This window comes from Eschrichtius robustus, chromosome 19 (assembly GCF_028021215.1).
Source record: "Eschrichtius robustus isolate mEscRob2 chromosome 19, mEscRob2.pri, whole genome shotgun sequence".
Lineage (NCBI taxonomy): Eukaryota > Metazoa > Chordata > Mammalia > Artiodactyla > Eschrichtiidae > Eschrichtius > Eschrichtius robustus.
This window is the reverse complement of record NC_090842.1, coordinates 64,357,936-64,372,698: the sequence shown is the minus strand read 5'-3', so window position 1 is coordinate 64,372,698 and position 14,763 is coordinate 64,357,936. Positions and strand designations below refer to the sequence as shown.

Sequence of the window (14,763 nt, the reverse complement as noted above, 5' to 3'; positions counted from 1 at the left end):
TCTGCCAAGAGGGCTGGGACACAAGCCCTGGAATTCCTGGAAGTCAGAGGCAATCCGCTTCCAGATGTGGGATCTTTGCTGTTCCTGGGAAGCCTTACCTAGGGTCCCACGTCCCTGGGAACTCCTCATCCTACCCCTCCCAGCTGCTGGGTAGTCGGTGGTGGAGGGGGGGTAGAATCCCACCTCTGGTCTTTCTCCCTCCCCCCTCTTCCCCATCCTCCCCTCTCTCTCCCTCCCCCCTCCTCCCTGCCCCTCCCTCCCCCTCCCTCCTTCCCTCCCATCCCCCCCTTTTCCTCCTCTTCTTCCTCTTCCCTGTCTCCATCGACCATTCTGATTCTCCATCCCAATCTCACTCATTCATTCACCACGTATGTATCTATTGAGCACCTACTGTGTACCAGGCACGGGTCCAGACCCCAAGGAAACAGAGTCACCAACAGCACAGGCAAAAGCTGCTGCCTGTGTGGAGCTTGCATTCTGACAAGGGAGACACATATTATACAACGAGAATCAACGGGCAAGTTATACTTTATGTAGGAAGGTGACAAATGCTGTGGGGGAAAAAAAAATTAGAGGGTAGAGAGGGTCAGGAGTCCCAGGGTGGGGCAGGTTTCCATATTAAGCAGGGTGGTCAGGTGAGCCAGCCTCCCCCTTCCCTCATCCTCCTCCCTCTTTCCTCCCACCCTCCCTCCCATCTTCCCTCCTCCCCTTCCCCCTCCCCCTTCTCCCTCCTCCCTCCCCTCCTCCCTCCCCTCCCCTCTCCCTTCCCCCCACCTCCTCCCCCTCTTCCTTTCTCCTCTGACTCTCAGTGTCTAGATTTTCCCAAAGCACTTCCCTCCCCCTCAGGACACCTTGCCGAGAAATCACACCCCTGGACTCAAGCATTGAACAGAACACAGACTTCTTCAAGTTGCTTCCCTAGGATCCTCACCCTCCCTAGTTCCAAAAGGAGGCAAAGGTAGTCAGAAGCAGCTCAGACGAGAGGCTCAGTGGGTCTGCCCCCCACATCTGCTGCCCACCTCCCTGTCTCCTCCATCCTCAGGGTTTCCTCTCCGGCCTTTGTTCTCCCTCACTCTGCAGGTGCCCTAGCGCTCTGCCGGTCCCGCCGCTGCTGCCTGCATCCAAGCTCACACTCTGCTCTCCTCCCAAAGAAGACCCTGGTATGAACCCGCCACCCACACACCCGGGCCAAAAGCTCCTAGTCTGTCCACTCTGTGTGTCCCTCACAGGCACCCAGAGCTGATCCTGTCTCTCCCCTGCTCCCAGCCCTCCCATGGCTCCCCAGCACCCAGGACAAAGTCCCAGCCTCTGAATCTGGCATTCAAAACCCTGCGTGGGGTGGACCCTGCTATGCACCCACCCCTGTGCATCACCCTTTCAGCCTCCACAACATCAACTCCCAGGTACTTTCCGGACTGTCTAGGACATTTCTTGTCTCGGATGCCCGTCAGGTTCCACCTTTCAACCCCCAGCCCCACCCCCGCCGTCCTTACCCTGACTAACTTCTCAACATTCAGGACTCACCTCCTCCAGGATATCACCTTCTCCAGGAAGCCCTCCCTGACTCTCCTGCTGGGTTCATGCGTCCTTGTCCTCGCACTGGTCTGTGATCCTCTGTTTACACAACTGTCTCCTCCACCAGACTGGCATCTCCTCAAGGGCAGGGCCCGGGTCTGAGTCATTTCTGTGTGCCCAGCATCGCTCAGCTGAGAGCTTGGCCCACGAGGGGCCCAGGAGATGTCCCTACAGGGAACAAATGTTCCTTCCCCTGCCTTTTCTCCATTTTGGCCTTATTATCTCCCCACTTTCGCTCTTTGGTCCTGTGTTCTGTAAACCACACCCTGAGGTTTTGCAATGATGATAGAAGTCTTGGGACGGCCACTGTGGACCCAGGATGGGGACCTGAGATCAGCCACCAATGGAGTGGAGGATTCTGGGAGAGATGGCTGTTAGCGAGGGGAGCAGGAGGTGGTCCCGCCACTACCAGACCCTGCCTCCTGTGGGAGTGCCGACTTGGTCTGTCCTTGTCTTTCAGCTCTTGTCTTGGCTGTTCCCAGCCTTGGTCATCTCTCCCTGCAAGGAATTCTGGGAGACTGGACTTCTGGGTCTGAGGGAGGAGAGGTTAGGGTTTTGAACTCCTAGGTCTGAGGGGGGAGGGGCCGGGGGCCTGGACTCCTGGGTCTGAGGCGGGAGGGGCCGGGGGCCTGGACTCCTGGGTCTGAGGGGGGAGGGGCGGGGGGCCTGGACTCCTGGGTCTGAGGGGGGAGGGGCCGGGGGCCTGGACTCCTGGGTCAGAGGGGGGAGGAACTGGGGGCCTGGACCCCTGGGCCTGAGGTGGGAGGGGCTGGGGGCTTGGACTCCTGGATCCTGGTGGAAGAAACCATTGGGGTTTAAAGTCCTGGTTCCTCCTCCCTTATCCACACTCCAGTTTTGGAAACATTTGGTTTTATACAGCTGCTCCACCCTGGCAGGGCGGGGTGGGGGGCTGGGCAGCCAACTGCCCGGCTTCTGAGTGGAGCTTGGGCTGCCCCCCACCCCCCATCCTGGGGTAGAGGAATCACCCTCCCCTCCTCCTCTGGGCTGGGCTCCCACTGGAGGACCCATCATCCTGACACAGCCAGACACCAGGCGGTGGCCTAGGCTCCCGGCAACGGCGTCAGAGACTCAGAGACGGCGGCCCTGCCCTGGTGAGGTGGGCGGGGTGCCCCTGACTGGGGCCCTGAACTAGCCTTCTTCTCCCCGACAGCCAGGTTCATGCAGAGACCCAACCTGGTGAGGGCGCAGCACACCCTGCCCATCCGGGGAAACCCAGGGAGTGAGGACTTGGCATCTTGCAGGGGAAAGCTCCAGAACAGGCTGGAAGAGATGGGGCAGCAGGGAGACATGAGGACTTGGAGACAGAAAAACAGAGAGAAACAGTATGAGAGGCAGAGAGAGAGAGTCAGAGAGAGAGAAACACACACCGAGATAGAGCATCAGAGATACACCAAGATGCAGAGAGACAGGGGGAGGAGAGAGATTGAGAGAGACAGACAGACAGACAGACAGAAGCAGAGAAAGGAGAAACAGGCAGCCACTGAGAGATCAGGGAGAAACAGAGAAACAGAAACTGGGAGACAGGGAAAAATAAAAAGCTAAGGATACAGATAGAAACAGAAAGAAGGAGATAGAAGTATACAAAGAGAGACACAGGCAGAGAAACACAAAGAGAGGAAGGAAGAGAGAAAAGAGAGAAAAAGGACAAAAAAGTCAGGGAGAGAAAGAAAGAGAGACACAGAACAAGAAAGTCAGGAGATGGAGAGTCAGAAATTTACAGACAGACACAAACCCAGAAGGAAGCAGGTAGAAATGGAAGCCAAGGAGAGACTGGAACACAGAGAGAAAGAACCAGACAGGCAGACGGACAGAGAAACGAAGCCAGGGAGACAGAGACAAAATGATAGAGAAAGACAGAGACAAAGAGAGAGGAGATGGTCAGGTACAGAAATACATAATCAGAGTCACAGACACAGGGAGAGAGACAGATGTCATCAGTTCATACTAAGAGGAGCAGAGAGAAAGAACTAGATACAGAGATTTTTTTTTTCTTTAAATCATGAAAAGAAGGGCATGGAAACAATGACATTTATCACTGAGTCTAGTCCTGAGGAGCTGGGGACTCAGACACCCCAGCACCACCCCCCCCCCCCCCCCCGGCCCCTTTGGTCTCTGAGCGAGGCCACTTCCACTTTTGCTCTGACTCAGTTTCCCAGGCTCCCTGGGGGCAGCTGACCAACAACTCTGAGTTTACCCCGGAGGCTCTGAGGAGACAAATCCCAATGTCCCAGCCCCCTCCCCAGACCCTGGCACATATGCACGCGCTCGTGCCACACACGCGCGCACACACACACAAGCACACGCACGTGGACCCGAATCAATTAGGCACTGAACGTTCAGACGTTCACTCACAGCTCCAGTTCCAGACAGAAGGCCCCCCAGGCCAGCGCACACACAGTCACACCCACAAGCACTCACGTGTGTGCATTTGATTGCATCTGCCAGTGGCCGAGACCAGTCCCCGGGGAACCCAATCCCAGACAGATTCTGAGGATCCGAGGGGAGGGGCAGTGTGTGGGGAGACTGAGGTGGAGGAGAAGGGGGGAGGCGAGGAGATCTGGGAGAGGGGGAAAGAGAGAGCCACGCGGGAGAGAGCAGAAAGAGGGAGGTGGGGAGAAAGAAAGTGATGGAGAGAAATCCAGAAGTGGAGGGAGAGACGAGAGCAGAGAGAGAGAAGAAATCGAGGGGAGGGACGGGGAAAGGAGGGGGTGCGATGGGGGGGAGCTCAGCGGGAGACGGAAGGGCGGCGAGGATGGGGGCGCAGGGAAGGGAGGCCTGGCGCGGGGCGGGCGGTGGCGGGAAGCGGGTGGGGCTCCCTGGCTCTCCGCCGTGACCTCAGGGCCCCTGGCCCAGCTCAGCCCTGACGTCAGCCCCTCCTCCCGCCCCCGCCCGCGCATCTCTTCAAATCGCCCCCCAGCTCTCGGGCAGCAGAGAGACTCGGAGAGCAGCCAGCAGGCGAGGAGAGAGGCCCGCCGGACCCACAGCGATGAGACAGGTGTGTGCGTGAGTGCGTGTGTGTGTGACTGCGGCTGTGCCGGGGGGAATACCAGTACGTGTGTGACCACGTGTGTGCGGGGAGCCGCCAGTGCTGGGGACCTCGCGTGTGCTCCTGAGCCGGACAGCGACCCTGTGAGTCTGTGTGCCATCCCGCCTGTACGCACGTCAGGTGTGGCCTGCCGGTGCTGACCTGGCTGTAAATCCGTGTACGTCTGTGCGCCCAGGAAGGGGAGAGGAGAGCTGTCTTGGCTTGACACGGGGCTCTGGATTTTACTTTCAGGTGTTCAGTAAATATTAAGTTGAGCCAAATGAGATCGCCAATCTCCGGTCTCTCTTGACTGGTGAAAATGGCAATTTCATATGGTTCAGTCTCAACTGTTACTATTTTTTTCTGAAACTTGCATCTGCCCCTTTGCTCCAGACCCACGGGTGGGTGTCTGTGTGTTGGTTGCCGCCTGGGCATCTCTTCCTGGTGTTTTTCCTTCCTGCTGAAGGGCATGTGTCCTGGAGTTCACCTGTGTGGCTGTCAGTGGTGGTGGTGGGTGGGGGGCTGATGTCAGTTTCAGGATCACTAAATTCTAAGGGCAGGTGTCTGGAGTCATCTTTCAGAACATGAGTGTTTTCCTATGGGGGCACGCTCTGTGTGTTTCTCATCATGTGTGAGTATACGTGTGGAGTTGTGTGTCCATAGCCGACACGTGTTATCATGACTGTTGTTGGGTTTAGAACCCTCCAGATACCCAGCCATCTCGCTGATCCCCAGCATGAATTGGGCCACCCCCAGAAACTCAGGCAGAGACAGAGAAGGAGGATTCCAGAAGAAATAATACTTGCTAATACTGACCGATTACTAGAACCAGGCTAAAAGCCTTAGCTCTGCCCTAGAGAAACATAATATAAGCCACACACATAATTTAAAATTTTCTAGTAGCCACACTAAAAAGAGAAAAAGAAACAGGTGCAGTTAATTTTAATAACATTTTCTTTAACCCAAGGTATCAGGAGTTGGCAAACTTTTTCAGTACCAGGCCAGTCAATATTTGGGGTTTTGAGGGCCATACAGTTGAGTAATGTAACTACTCAACTTTGGCATAGTGAGAAATCAAGCTGTGTACAATATGTAATCAGATGAGTGTGGTGTGCCAATAATACGATGTAAGGACGCTGACATTTGAATTTCATATAATTCTCTTTATTTCTTTATTTTTATTGAAGTATAGTTGATTGACAATGTCCTCTTAGTTTCAGGTGTACAGCAATGTAATTCAGTTATATATATATATTTTTTTACAGATTCTTTTCCCATATAGGTTATTACAAAATATTGAATATACTCCCCTGTGCTACACAGTAGGTCCTTGTTTATTTTATACATAATAGTGTGTATATTCATAAAATCTTCATGTGCCACAAAGTATTTTTCTTCTTTTCACTTTTTTCAACCTTCTAAAAACATAAAAACTAATCTAAGCTTGCGGGGCCGTAGTGAAAAAGGAGGCCATAGTATGCCGACCCCTGCTATATATCAAAAATATTATCATTTCAGTATGTAATCAACGCAAAAATACGCATGAGATATTTTACTTTCTTTTTTTTTTCCGCATTCAGGCTTCACAATCCAGATGTGTGGCACATTTCATGCAGATGCTATATTTTCACTGTAGATACTTGATCTGTATTTTTAGATTTTGTAAAATTTAGTTGCAAAAGAAGCTTCACAGACCCTACTTGTTCCAAACAGGCATAAAAGCTTTCCAATAACTGAATTAAGGATCATTATCTAAATTTAAACACTTAAATTGAATAAAATTAAAAATTCAGTTCCTCAGTGGTACTGGTTACATTTCAAGTGTCCTGTAGCCACATGTGGCTGGTGGGTCCCCTATTGGACAGTGCAGCTCTACAGCTTAGTGATTCATTTAACTCATCATAAGCCCAAGAGATGGGAACTGGTGACAGAGGAGGCGGTTTAGCCTAGAGGACGGTGGAGCCTAGTGACCTTGGACGAGAGAATACACCTCCTGGTGCCTCAGTTTCCTTATTTGTAACAGGAGGGGGTAACAGTACCTACCTCCCATGGAGCAGTGCTTGGCACATGGAAGGGGCTAAACCCCCATTTTACAGATGAGAAAACAGAGGCACCTCCTCCCCTTTGATTCTGAGCTGTTCCAGCCACATGTACTGGACACCTGGCCCTGCCAGCCACTCCTCCTGGCTAGTCAGTCCTCAGTTTTGCCATCTGTGTGGTGGCGGCAGGAAACACTCTCTGTGCCCCGGGGCGCTCCTGAGGAGTAAAGCCAGTATATAAGGTTGTGGTTTAGTGACTGGATTCTTAGGGTTCAAATCTTGGCTTCTCTGACAGACTTGTGGTTGCCAAGGGGGAGGAGGGAAGGATTGGGAGTTTGGGATTAGCAGATGCAAACTATCCTATATAGAATGGATAAACAACAAGGTCCTCCTGTATAGCACAGGGAACTATATTCAATATCCTGTGATAAATTATAATGGAAAAGCATATGAAAAAGAATATATACATTTAACTGAATCACTGCTGTACAGCAGAAATTAACACAACACTGTAAATCAACTATACTTCAATAAAACTTTTTTAAAATGCAACAAACAAACAGACAAAAAACTTGGCTTCTCTGCTTTACAGGCAGACCTTGGGCAGGTTGCTGCACCTCTGTGTGACTCAGTTACCTCATCTGTAAAATGGGGATGGTAATAATAGTACCTAGCTTATAGGGCTGTTGCGAGGATTCAAATAAGTTAGTTCCTATAAAAGGTTTAGAGCACTGCCTGGCGCATATCACATTGCATTCTTCTTTTAGATGTATATTAGTATTACTAGTATTATCTTAACACTAAGAAACCTTTATGAGATGAATCATTATTTTCTGTGCCACTAATAAGGAGGCGGGAAACCTTTGTTTATTAAACTGTGACACTCCACTGAGTGTAATCCTCGTGGATTTAAAAGCTGTTAAAAATGTGGAAAAAAATGTATTAGGATCAATATAAGCAGGCATTCAGCCTTGATAACTGTTTTCCACATTTATTTTCATTAATGAAAATAACTTTGCAGTACCCAGGGGATTTTCTTTACGAAAAGGGTATGTTATATCACTGGCCTGGAAACAAAACCCAGGAAGGCTTCCCTTCCCCCGGGGAGGCATTTCAGGACCCTCTTCCCCTTCCTATCCCCTCTCTCCGCTCCCTGGCAGGACGTGCCCAAGCCCAGCCCCGCGGCCCGCCACTGCTCCGGCCTGGCCCGGAGGGTGCTGACCATCGCCTTCGCGCTGCTCATCCTGGGCCTCATGACCTGGGCTTACGCCGCCGGCGTGCCGCTGGCCTCGGATCGCTACGGCCTCCTGGCCTTCGGCCTCTACGGGGCCTTCCTCTCGGTGCACCTGGTGGCGCAGAGCCTCTTCGCGTACCTGGAGCACCGGCGGGTGGCGGCGGCGGCGGCGCGGCGGGCGGCGGCGGGGGGCCCTCCGGACGCGGCCACGGCGCGCAGCGTGGCGCTGACCATCTCCGCATACCAGGAGGACCCCGCGTACCTGCGCCAGTGCCTGGTGTCCGCGCGCGCCCTCGTGTACCCGCGTGCGCGGCTGCGCATCCTCATGGTGGTGGACGGCAACCGCGCCGAGGACCTCTACATGGTCGACATGTTCCGCGAGGTCTTCGCCGACGAGGACCCCGCCACCTACGTGTGGGAGAGCAACTACCACCAGCCGTGGGAACCTGCGGCGGCGGGCGCGGCGGGCGAGGGCGCCTACCGGGAGGTGGAGGCCGAGGATCCCGGGCGGCTGGCGGTGGAGGCGCTGGTGAGGACGCGCAGGTGCGTGTGCGTGGCGCAGCGCTGGGGCGGCAAGCGCGAGGTCATGTACACCGCCTTCAAGGCGCTCGGCGACTCGGTGGATTACGTGCAGGTGAGTGGAAGGCACCCGCGCCGCATCCGTGGCGCTGACACCCCGAATCCCACCCACTTCCCTCGGATCCTTCATTCAATCTAGAGATTGGAATGAACCTCTTCTTTCCTTCCTTTACTCATTCATCCATTCAGTGGAGAGATTCTTTCCTTCGCTCAATCATTCACACGTCCATGTATCCACCTATCCAATAGGGCGATCACTCCTTCATTTTATTCATTCATTTATGTATCCAACGAAGAGATTGCTTCCTTCTTTCTTCATTCATTCATCCATTTGATGCAGAGACTTTCCTTAACTCACTCATTCACTCATCCATCCCTTTATCCATCCATTCAACATAAAGATTCATTCATCCATTCAATATAGACTGTCTCCCTCCCTCTTTCCCTTCCTTCTTTCATTGTAGTCCTTTCTTTTCTTCACTCATTCATTCATCTACTCAGCCAATATAGGGATCATTCATTCCTTTATTTATTCATTCATTCAATGGAGAGATTCCATCTTTTCTTCATCTAATGTAGAAATTCTTTCTTTCACTCATTCATTCGTGCATCCTTCTGTCCATCCAATATGGAGATCATTCATTCATTTATTCATACGCTTATCCATTAAATGTAGAGATTGGTCCATTCTGTTTCTTCCCTTCTTCATTCATTCAGTGTTGAGATTCTCTTGTTCATTTACTCATCCATTTACCTATCTATTCAATATAGAGATTTATTTGTTCATTTTGTCATTCATTCATCCATTCAATGTAGTGATTCATTTATTAATGCACTGCATTATTTTTTTTTAATTGCTGCGTAACAAATTTACACACATTTGGCAGCTTGAAACAAAACACATTTATTATCTCAAGAGTTTCCATGGGTTAGGGGTCTGGGCAAAGCTTAACTGGATCCTCTGTTTATGGTATCATCAGGCTGCAGTCATGATGTCAGCTAGAGCTGGGTTTTATCTAGTGCTCAGGGGCCTCTTCCAAGCTCATGTGTTTGTTGGCAGAATTTGTTTCTTTGCCGTCATAGAACTCATGGCAGCTTGCCTCATCAAGACCAGGAAGAGAGGGACTTCCCTGGTGGCGCAGTGGTTAAGAATCCGCCTGACAATGGAGGGGACACGGGTTTGAGCCCTGGTCTGGGAAGATCCCACATGCCGCGGAGCAACTAAGCCTGAGCGCCACAACTACTGAGCCTGTGTGCCTAGAGCCCATGCTCTGCAACAAGAGAAGACACCACAAAGAGAAGCCCGTGCACCGCAACGAAGAGTAGCCCCTGCTTGCCGCAACTAGAGAAAACCCGCGTGCAGCAACGAAGACCCAACACTGCCAAAAATTAATTAATTAATTAATTAATTAATTTTAAAAAAAGACCACCAAGGGAAAGTCTCTGACTTCTAGACCCTCTTTTAAAGGGCTCACCTAATTAGGTCAGGCCCACCCAGGATACTCTCCCTTTGATTAACTTAAAGCCAACAGATTAGGGACCTTAATTACATTGCAAAACTCCTTCACCATTTCCATACAAGGTAATACAATCATGAGAGTTATATGTCATCACTTTGGCCATATTCTATTGGTTAGAAGCAAGTTACAGGTCTTGCGCACACACCACAAGATGGTATTATACAAGAGCATGGGTGTTGGTGAAGAGGTCATGTTAAAATGTGATTAGATATTGAAAGTGACTAAAAAATTCAAAGTTGTGTTCAGATTGGCTGCAGAGTGTCCCAGCTCCTCCCTATCCCTTGGTGCCCTCCCCTCAATTACCAACCCCATGCAGGGATCTCTGCTGACCCTGGTCCCTTCCACCTGACAGGTCTGTGACTCAGACACGAGGCTGGACCCTGTGGCACTGCTGGAGCTGGTGCAGGTGCTAGACGAGGACCCCCGGGTAGGGGCTGTTGGGGGCGACGTGCGGATCCTTAATCCTCTGGACTCCTGGGTCAGCTTCCTAAGCAGCCTGCGGTACTGGGTGGCCTTCAATGTGGAGCGGGCTTGTCAGAGCTACTTTCACTGCGTGTCCTGCATCAGTGGTCCCCTAGGTGAGCAGGGGTAGGGCTTGGGAGGGCCATGGATGGGGCAGAGAGGGAAGGGAGAAGGGGAGCCAGAATGGATTGAAGACGTGATTGAGACTGGGGACAAAGATGGGGCTGGGGCAGGAACTGGGGATAGGGATAAGATTGGAAGTTGGAGGTGGGGATGGTTTTTGGTGTTGGGAATGGGTTGGAGAAAGGGTGTGGATGGGGATTGGGATTGGGGCTGGGGGAGGGTTTGGGGAAGGGGAAGAGATGGGTTGGGAGTCAAGGACAGTGTTGGTGCTAGGTTTAGGGTTGGAGATGGGTTTTTGGATGAGGATGGGTAGGGGATGGGGCTGAGAATGGATGCGAGATTGGGGATGGGTTTGCAGTCAAAGTGGGTGTGGGTCAGGAACAGGACTGGGGCAAGTTTGGGATGGGTGTGGGGGTGAGGAAGGATTTGAGGTTGAGAACAGGACTGGGGCTGGAGTTGTCATTGGAGACAGGTTGAGAATGGGATGAAGATGGTTAAGGATGGGGTTGGGATTGGAGACGAGTTGGTTTGGAGATAGGACTGGGGATGGTGTTGGCAACAGCAGAGGCTGATGCTCTTGTACCCCTTTCCCCACCTAGGCCTATACAGGAACAACCTCCTGCAGCAGTTCCTTGAGGCCTGGTACAACCAGAAGTTCCTGGGCACCCACTGCACCTTTGGGGATGACCGTCACCTCACCAACCGCATGCTCAGCATGGGCTATGCCACCAAGTAAGCTGAGGGGAGAGGGTGGTTGAGTGTGTGCAGAGGCCAATGAGTATCCCAGCAAATGTGTGTGTGTGTGTTTGTGCGTGTGCTGGAAACTCTCGAAACCTAAAGTAAATTTCAAGTGAGCTCTATCAAGTGAGATTTTAGGGGAGAGGGAAAGAAACCCTATGGAGCAGAAGTGGCATTTGTGTTGAATCAGGGAGCAACACCCGGTGAGACATTAGGGGAGAGTGGAAGATACCACAGGGGCATTTGCATTGAACCATGTGACCCCGTGGACTCTACTTAGTAGGGCAAGGTGAGGGTGGGAATTCCGCCTAGAAGATACAACCTCAGATGGGGCCAGATGGCTCTACCGTGGAGAGCACAGAGTACCCCAATCTGTGGGGAGAGAAAGAGATCAATAGAGTGGGATCTAACTAGTGAGACAGTGAGTGAGAAGATTCAAGTGGGAGAGGAGGGGAGTGCCTAAACTCTAGTAAGTGCTTCAGGAAGAAGAGATGTGATTCAATGAGGCTCAGGGGGTGTATGGGCTAGACCAGTGAAGTTCAGGGGAAAGGGATTTCCATGAAGTTAGACTCCGTGACAGCACCAGAGACAACTCGGGGTATACCAAGGGAACCCATGCATTCATTCACTTGACAAATATCCTTTAAGTGCTGCCAATGTTTTCAGCTCTGGGGATGCAGCAGCAAACAAAAGAGATGCAAATTCATGCTTACATTGATTGGGGAGACAGACAATAAATAAAATATGTAAGTAGAACATATAGTGTATTAGATAACGATACACACGAAGGTGACACATAAAGCCAGGAAGGGGAATAGGAAGTTTCCAGGTAGGGAGTGAAATGTTAAATTAGGGTAAGATAAGGATGGGCGGGCAATAGCGCAGCAAGGGAGAGAGTGTCAGGAGAGGACAGAGAGTTCACGGGGCTGGGGTTGGAGGTGTCCACGCACGAAAGGCTTGTGCGCCACAGTAAGAACTGTGAACTTACAGATGAGGGAGCCACGAGGAGGGGGTTTGAGCAGAGGGGTGGCCTGTTGTTCTAACATGATCCCTCCAGCTGTTTTGAGTACAGACTGCAGGGAGGAAGAGGATTAGCAGGGAGGACCCTGAGGATGTCAGGTGACACAGGGGAAGGAGACTGGACACTGTCAAACAGTGCCCGCGGGGATAGACTAGTTTGACCCCCTCCTAACAAACTGACTGCTGGAGGCCACCTAAGGTGATGCTCGGTACAAGCGATTCTAGCTTTGCGTGGGCTGGGCTGGAAACCGGGGAGGGATTGATTAGTCACGTCTGCCAGAGCCACAGGAAGGGAGCGTAGTGGTTCCATTGAGAAGCTCTAACGCATGGGCTACCCTAGGTAGGAACCATGCCTGGCTTGTTCCTCACCATGGTGCCCGCCAAGAATAGTATTCGTGATAGATTAGTGATAGCATTAGTAATACCGCAGTGATATTAGTAATGCCAGTAGTTACATTCGTCATAATAAAAATAGTAGCGGTCGTTATCATCTATTGAGCAAGTACCGTATACTGGCCCTAAGCACTTAGCGTTTAGTCCTCATCTGTTAGGTAGGAACCATTATCGACCCCATTTTACGTCGGAGAATGAGACAGGCTGGGACCTGGGACCCTTTACTGCAGTGCTTGCGCCTAAACAAACATCTCCTCCAGCAACAAAATACAAAGAAACTATAAGAGACTAAAAATAACTGCACACATATGCAGCTGGGGCAAATTATGAACAACAAGCTACAAAAAGGCCAAACCTCAAGAGCCACTTCTGAGGTGTGGGGAGAAAAAGCAGGGTCCTGTGCAAGATCCCTGCCCACGGCACCACCAAGGGGGTGGGCAGGCCACCTAAGCTACCCCCTCCAGCCCACCCACTGATCCGCCCCGACCCTCACCCCATGTAAGGGACCAGCTCGTCCCCGTGTCCCCTCCCCCTTCCCCCAGCGAGCAAGGGAACCTGTTACTTGCAGCAGGAGTCGCAATAAAGCCTTACTGCAATTTCTCCTCTGGCCTTTTATCGATTTCTATTGATGAAAGGGTCCAAGGACCCAGGCGGGCATCAAGAACCCCGAGGCCCACAGAGGCTGAGAAAACTTGCCCCAGGGGCCGTTTCCGGCTCCCGCTCTCTGTCCGGGGGCCCCAAGGGGAGCCGCGCTGACGGCCCTGTCTCCTCCCACCCGTCCAGGTACACCTCGCGGTCCCGCTGCTACTCGGAGACGCCCTCCTCCTTCCTGCGCTGGCTGAGCCAGCAGACGCGCTGGTCCAAGTCGTACTTCCGCGAGTGGCTGTACAACGCGCTCTGGTGGCACCGGCACCACGCGTGGATGACCTACGAGGCGGTGGTCTCGGGCCTCTTCCCCTTCTTCGTGGCGGCCACGGTGCTGCGGCTCTTCTACGCGGGCCGCCCGTGGGCGCTGCTCTGGGTGCTGCTGTGCGTGCAGGGCGTGGCGCTGGCCAAGGCGGCCTTCGCGGCCTGGCTGCGGGGCTGCCCGCGGTTGCTGCTGCTCTCGCTCTACGCGCCGCTCTACATGGGCGGCCTCCTGCCCGCCAAGTTCCTGGCGCTGGCGACCATGAGCCAGAGCGGCTGGGGCACGTCCGGCCGCCGCCGGCTGGCCGCCAACTACGTGCCGGTGCTGCCGCTGGCCCTGTGGGCGCTGCTGCTGCTCGGCGGGCTGGTCCGCAGCGTGGTCCACGAGGCCCGGGCCGACTGGAGCGGCGCCTCCCGCGCGGCCGAGGCCCGCCACCTGGCCGCGGGGGCCGGCGCCTACGTGGGCTACTGGGCCATCATGCTGACCCTCTACTGGGTGTGGGTGCGGAGGCTCTGCCGGAGGCGGGCGGGGGGCTACCGCGTCCAGGTGTGAGTTCAATGCGCGGGGCGCCCGCTCAGCGGGGCTCCGGGGGCGGCCAGAGGAGACCTACCAGGGTCCCCGGAACCACGAACTTGCCGGGTGACCCCCTGGGCCTCAGTTGCCCTCCTCTGTGAAGTGAGGGGCTCGACCCAAGACTCTTCAGCCTGCACTCTTTAGGGGGCTGGGACTTCTGGGTCTCTTGGGAGGGGTATTTATTGAACAGGGTGTGGGTTTTTAGGGGCAGGGGGGGAAAGGGGTCCCCACCTGCTGTCCTGGGGCCCCCGATTTCTCCCTGTTCTTATTTAACCTCCATTTGTACTGTGTGATTAGGATATAATAATTTTATTTATTTTCTTCCGAGCCTACCTCCTCCGTTCGTTTTCCTTTTCTTTATTTTGTTTTTGAGAATTAAGGGGGCTGAATGGTTGAGAACTGGGAACTCGTGGCTCCGTCTGGGGTGCCAGCTGTTTGAAACTAGACAGGATACCCTCCTTCCTCGGAGCCTGGACTCCCTCTTTGGAACACAGGGATAGGAGTCCCGTGGATCAGGGTTGTTTTGAGGGTGGAATTTCTCAACTCCTCATTCA

General features: G+C 52.9%; 2 protein-coding genes across 2 annotated transcripts in view; both read left to right on the top strand.

Moving 5' to 3' along the window:
• LOC137752942 (zinc finger protein 268-like) overlaps window positions 1-2,116 on the top strand; it is a 30,019-nt gene extending 27,903 nt beyond the window's left edge. The window contains exons 5-6 of the mRNA XM_068527840.1: window positions 1,081-1,160; window positions 1,267-2,116. Of these exons, the coding sequence (XP_068383941.1) occupies window positions 1,081-1,160; window positions 1,267-1,677 (491 nt within the window). The 3' untranslated portion in view covers window positions 1,678-2,116. The remainder of the gene's footprint in view (window positions 1-1,080; window positions 1,161-1,266) is intronic.
• A 265-nt stretch (window positions 2,117-2,381) lies between these two features.
• Window positions 2,382-14,188, top strand: HAS1 (hyaluronan synthase 1). Its single transcript, XM_068527803.1, has 6 exons — window positions 2,382-2,692; window positions 4,514-4,591; window positions 7,821-8,528; window positions 10,346-10,571; window positions 11,178-11,310; window positions 13,513-14,188. Exons 2-6 carry the CDS (start codon window positions 4,583-4,585, stop codon window positions 14,186-14,188), a joined length of 1,752 nt encoding a protein of 583 aa, XP_068383904.1. The 5' UTR covers window positions 2,382-2,692; window positions 4,514-4,582.
• Window positions 14,189-14,763: the final 575 nt, after the last annotated feature.

Bases quoted from the DNA above. Each gene is read 5' to 3' on its own strand.
- HAS1 (XM_068527803.1), top strand. The intron at 8,529-10,345 runs GTGAGTGGAAGG...TCCACCTGACAG, and splicing joins ACTCGGTGGATTACGTGCAG to GTCTGTGACTCAGACACGAG. The intron at 11,311-13,512 runs GTAAGCTGAGGG...CCACCCGTCCAG, and splicing joins AGCATGGGCTATGCCACCAA to GTACACCTCGCGGTCCCGCT.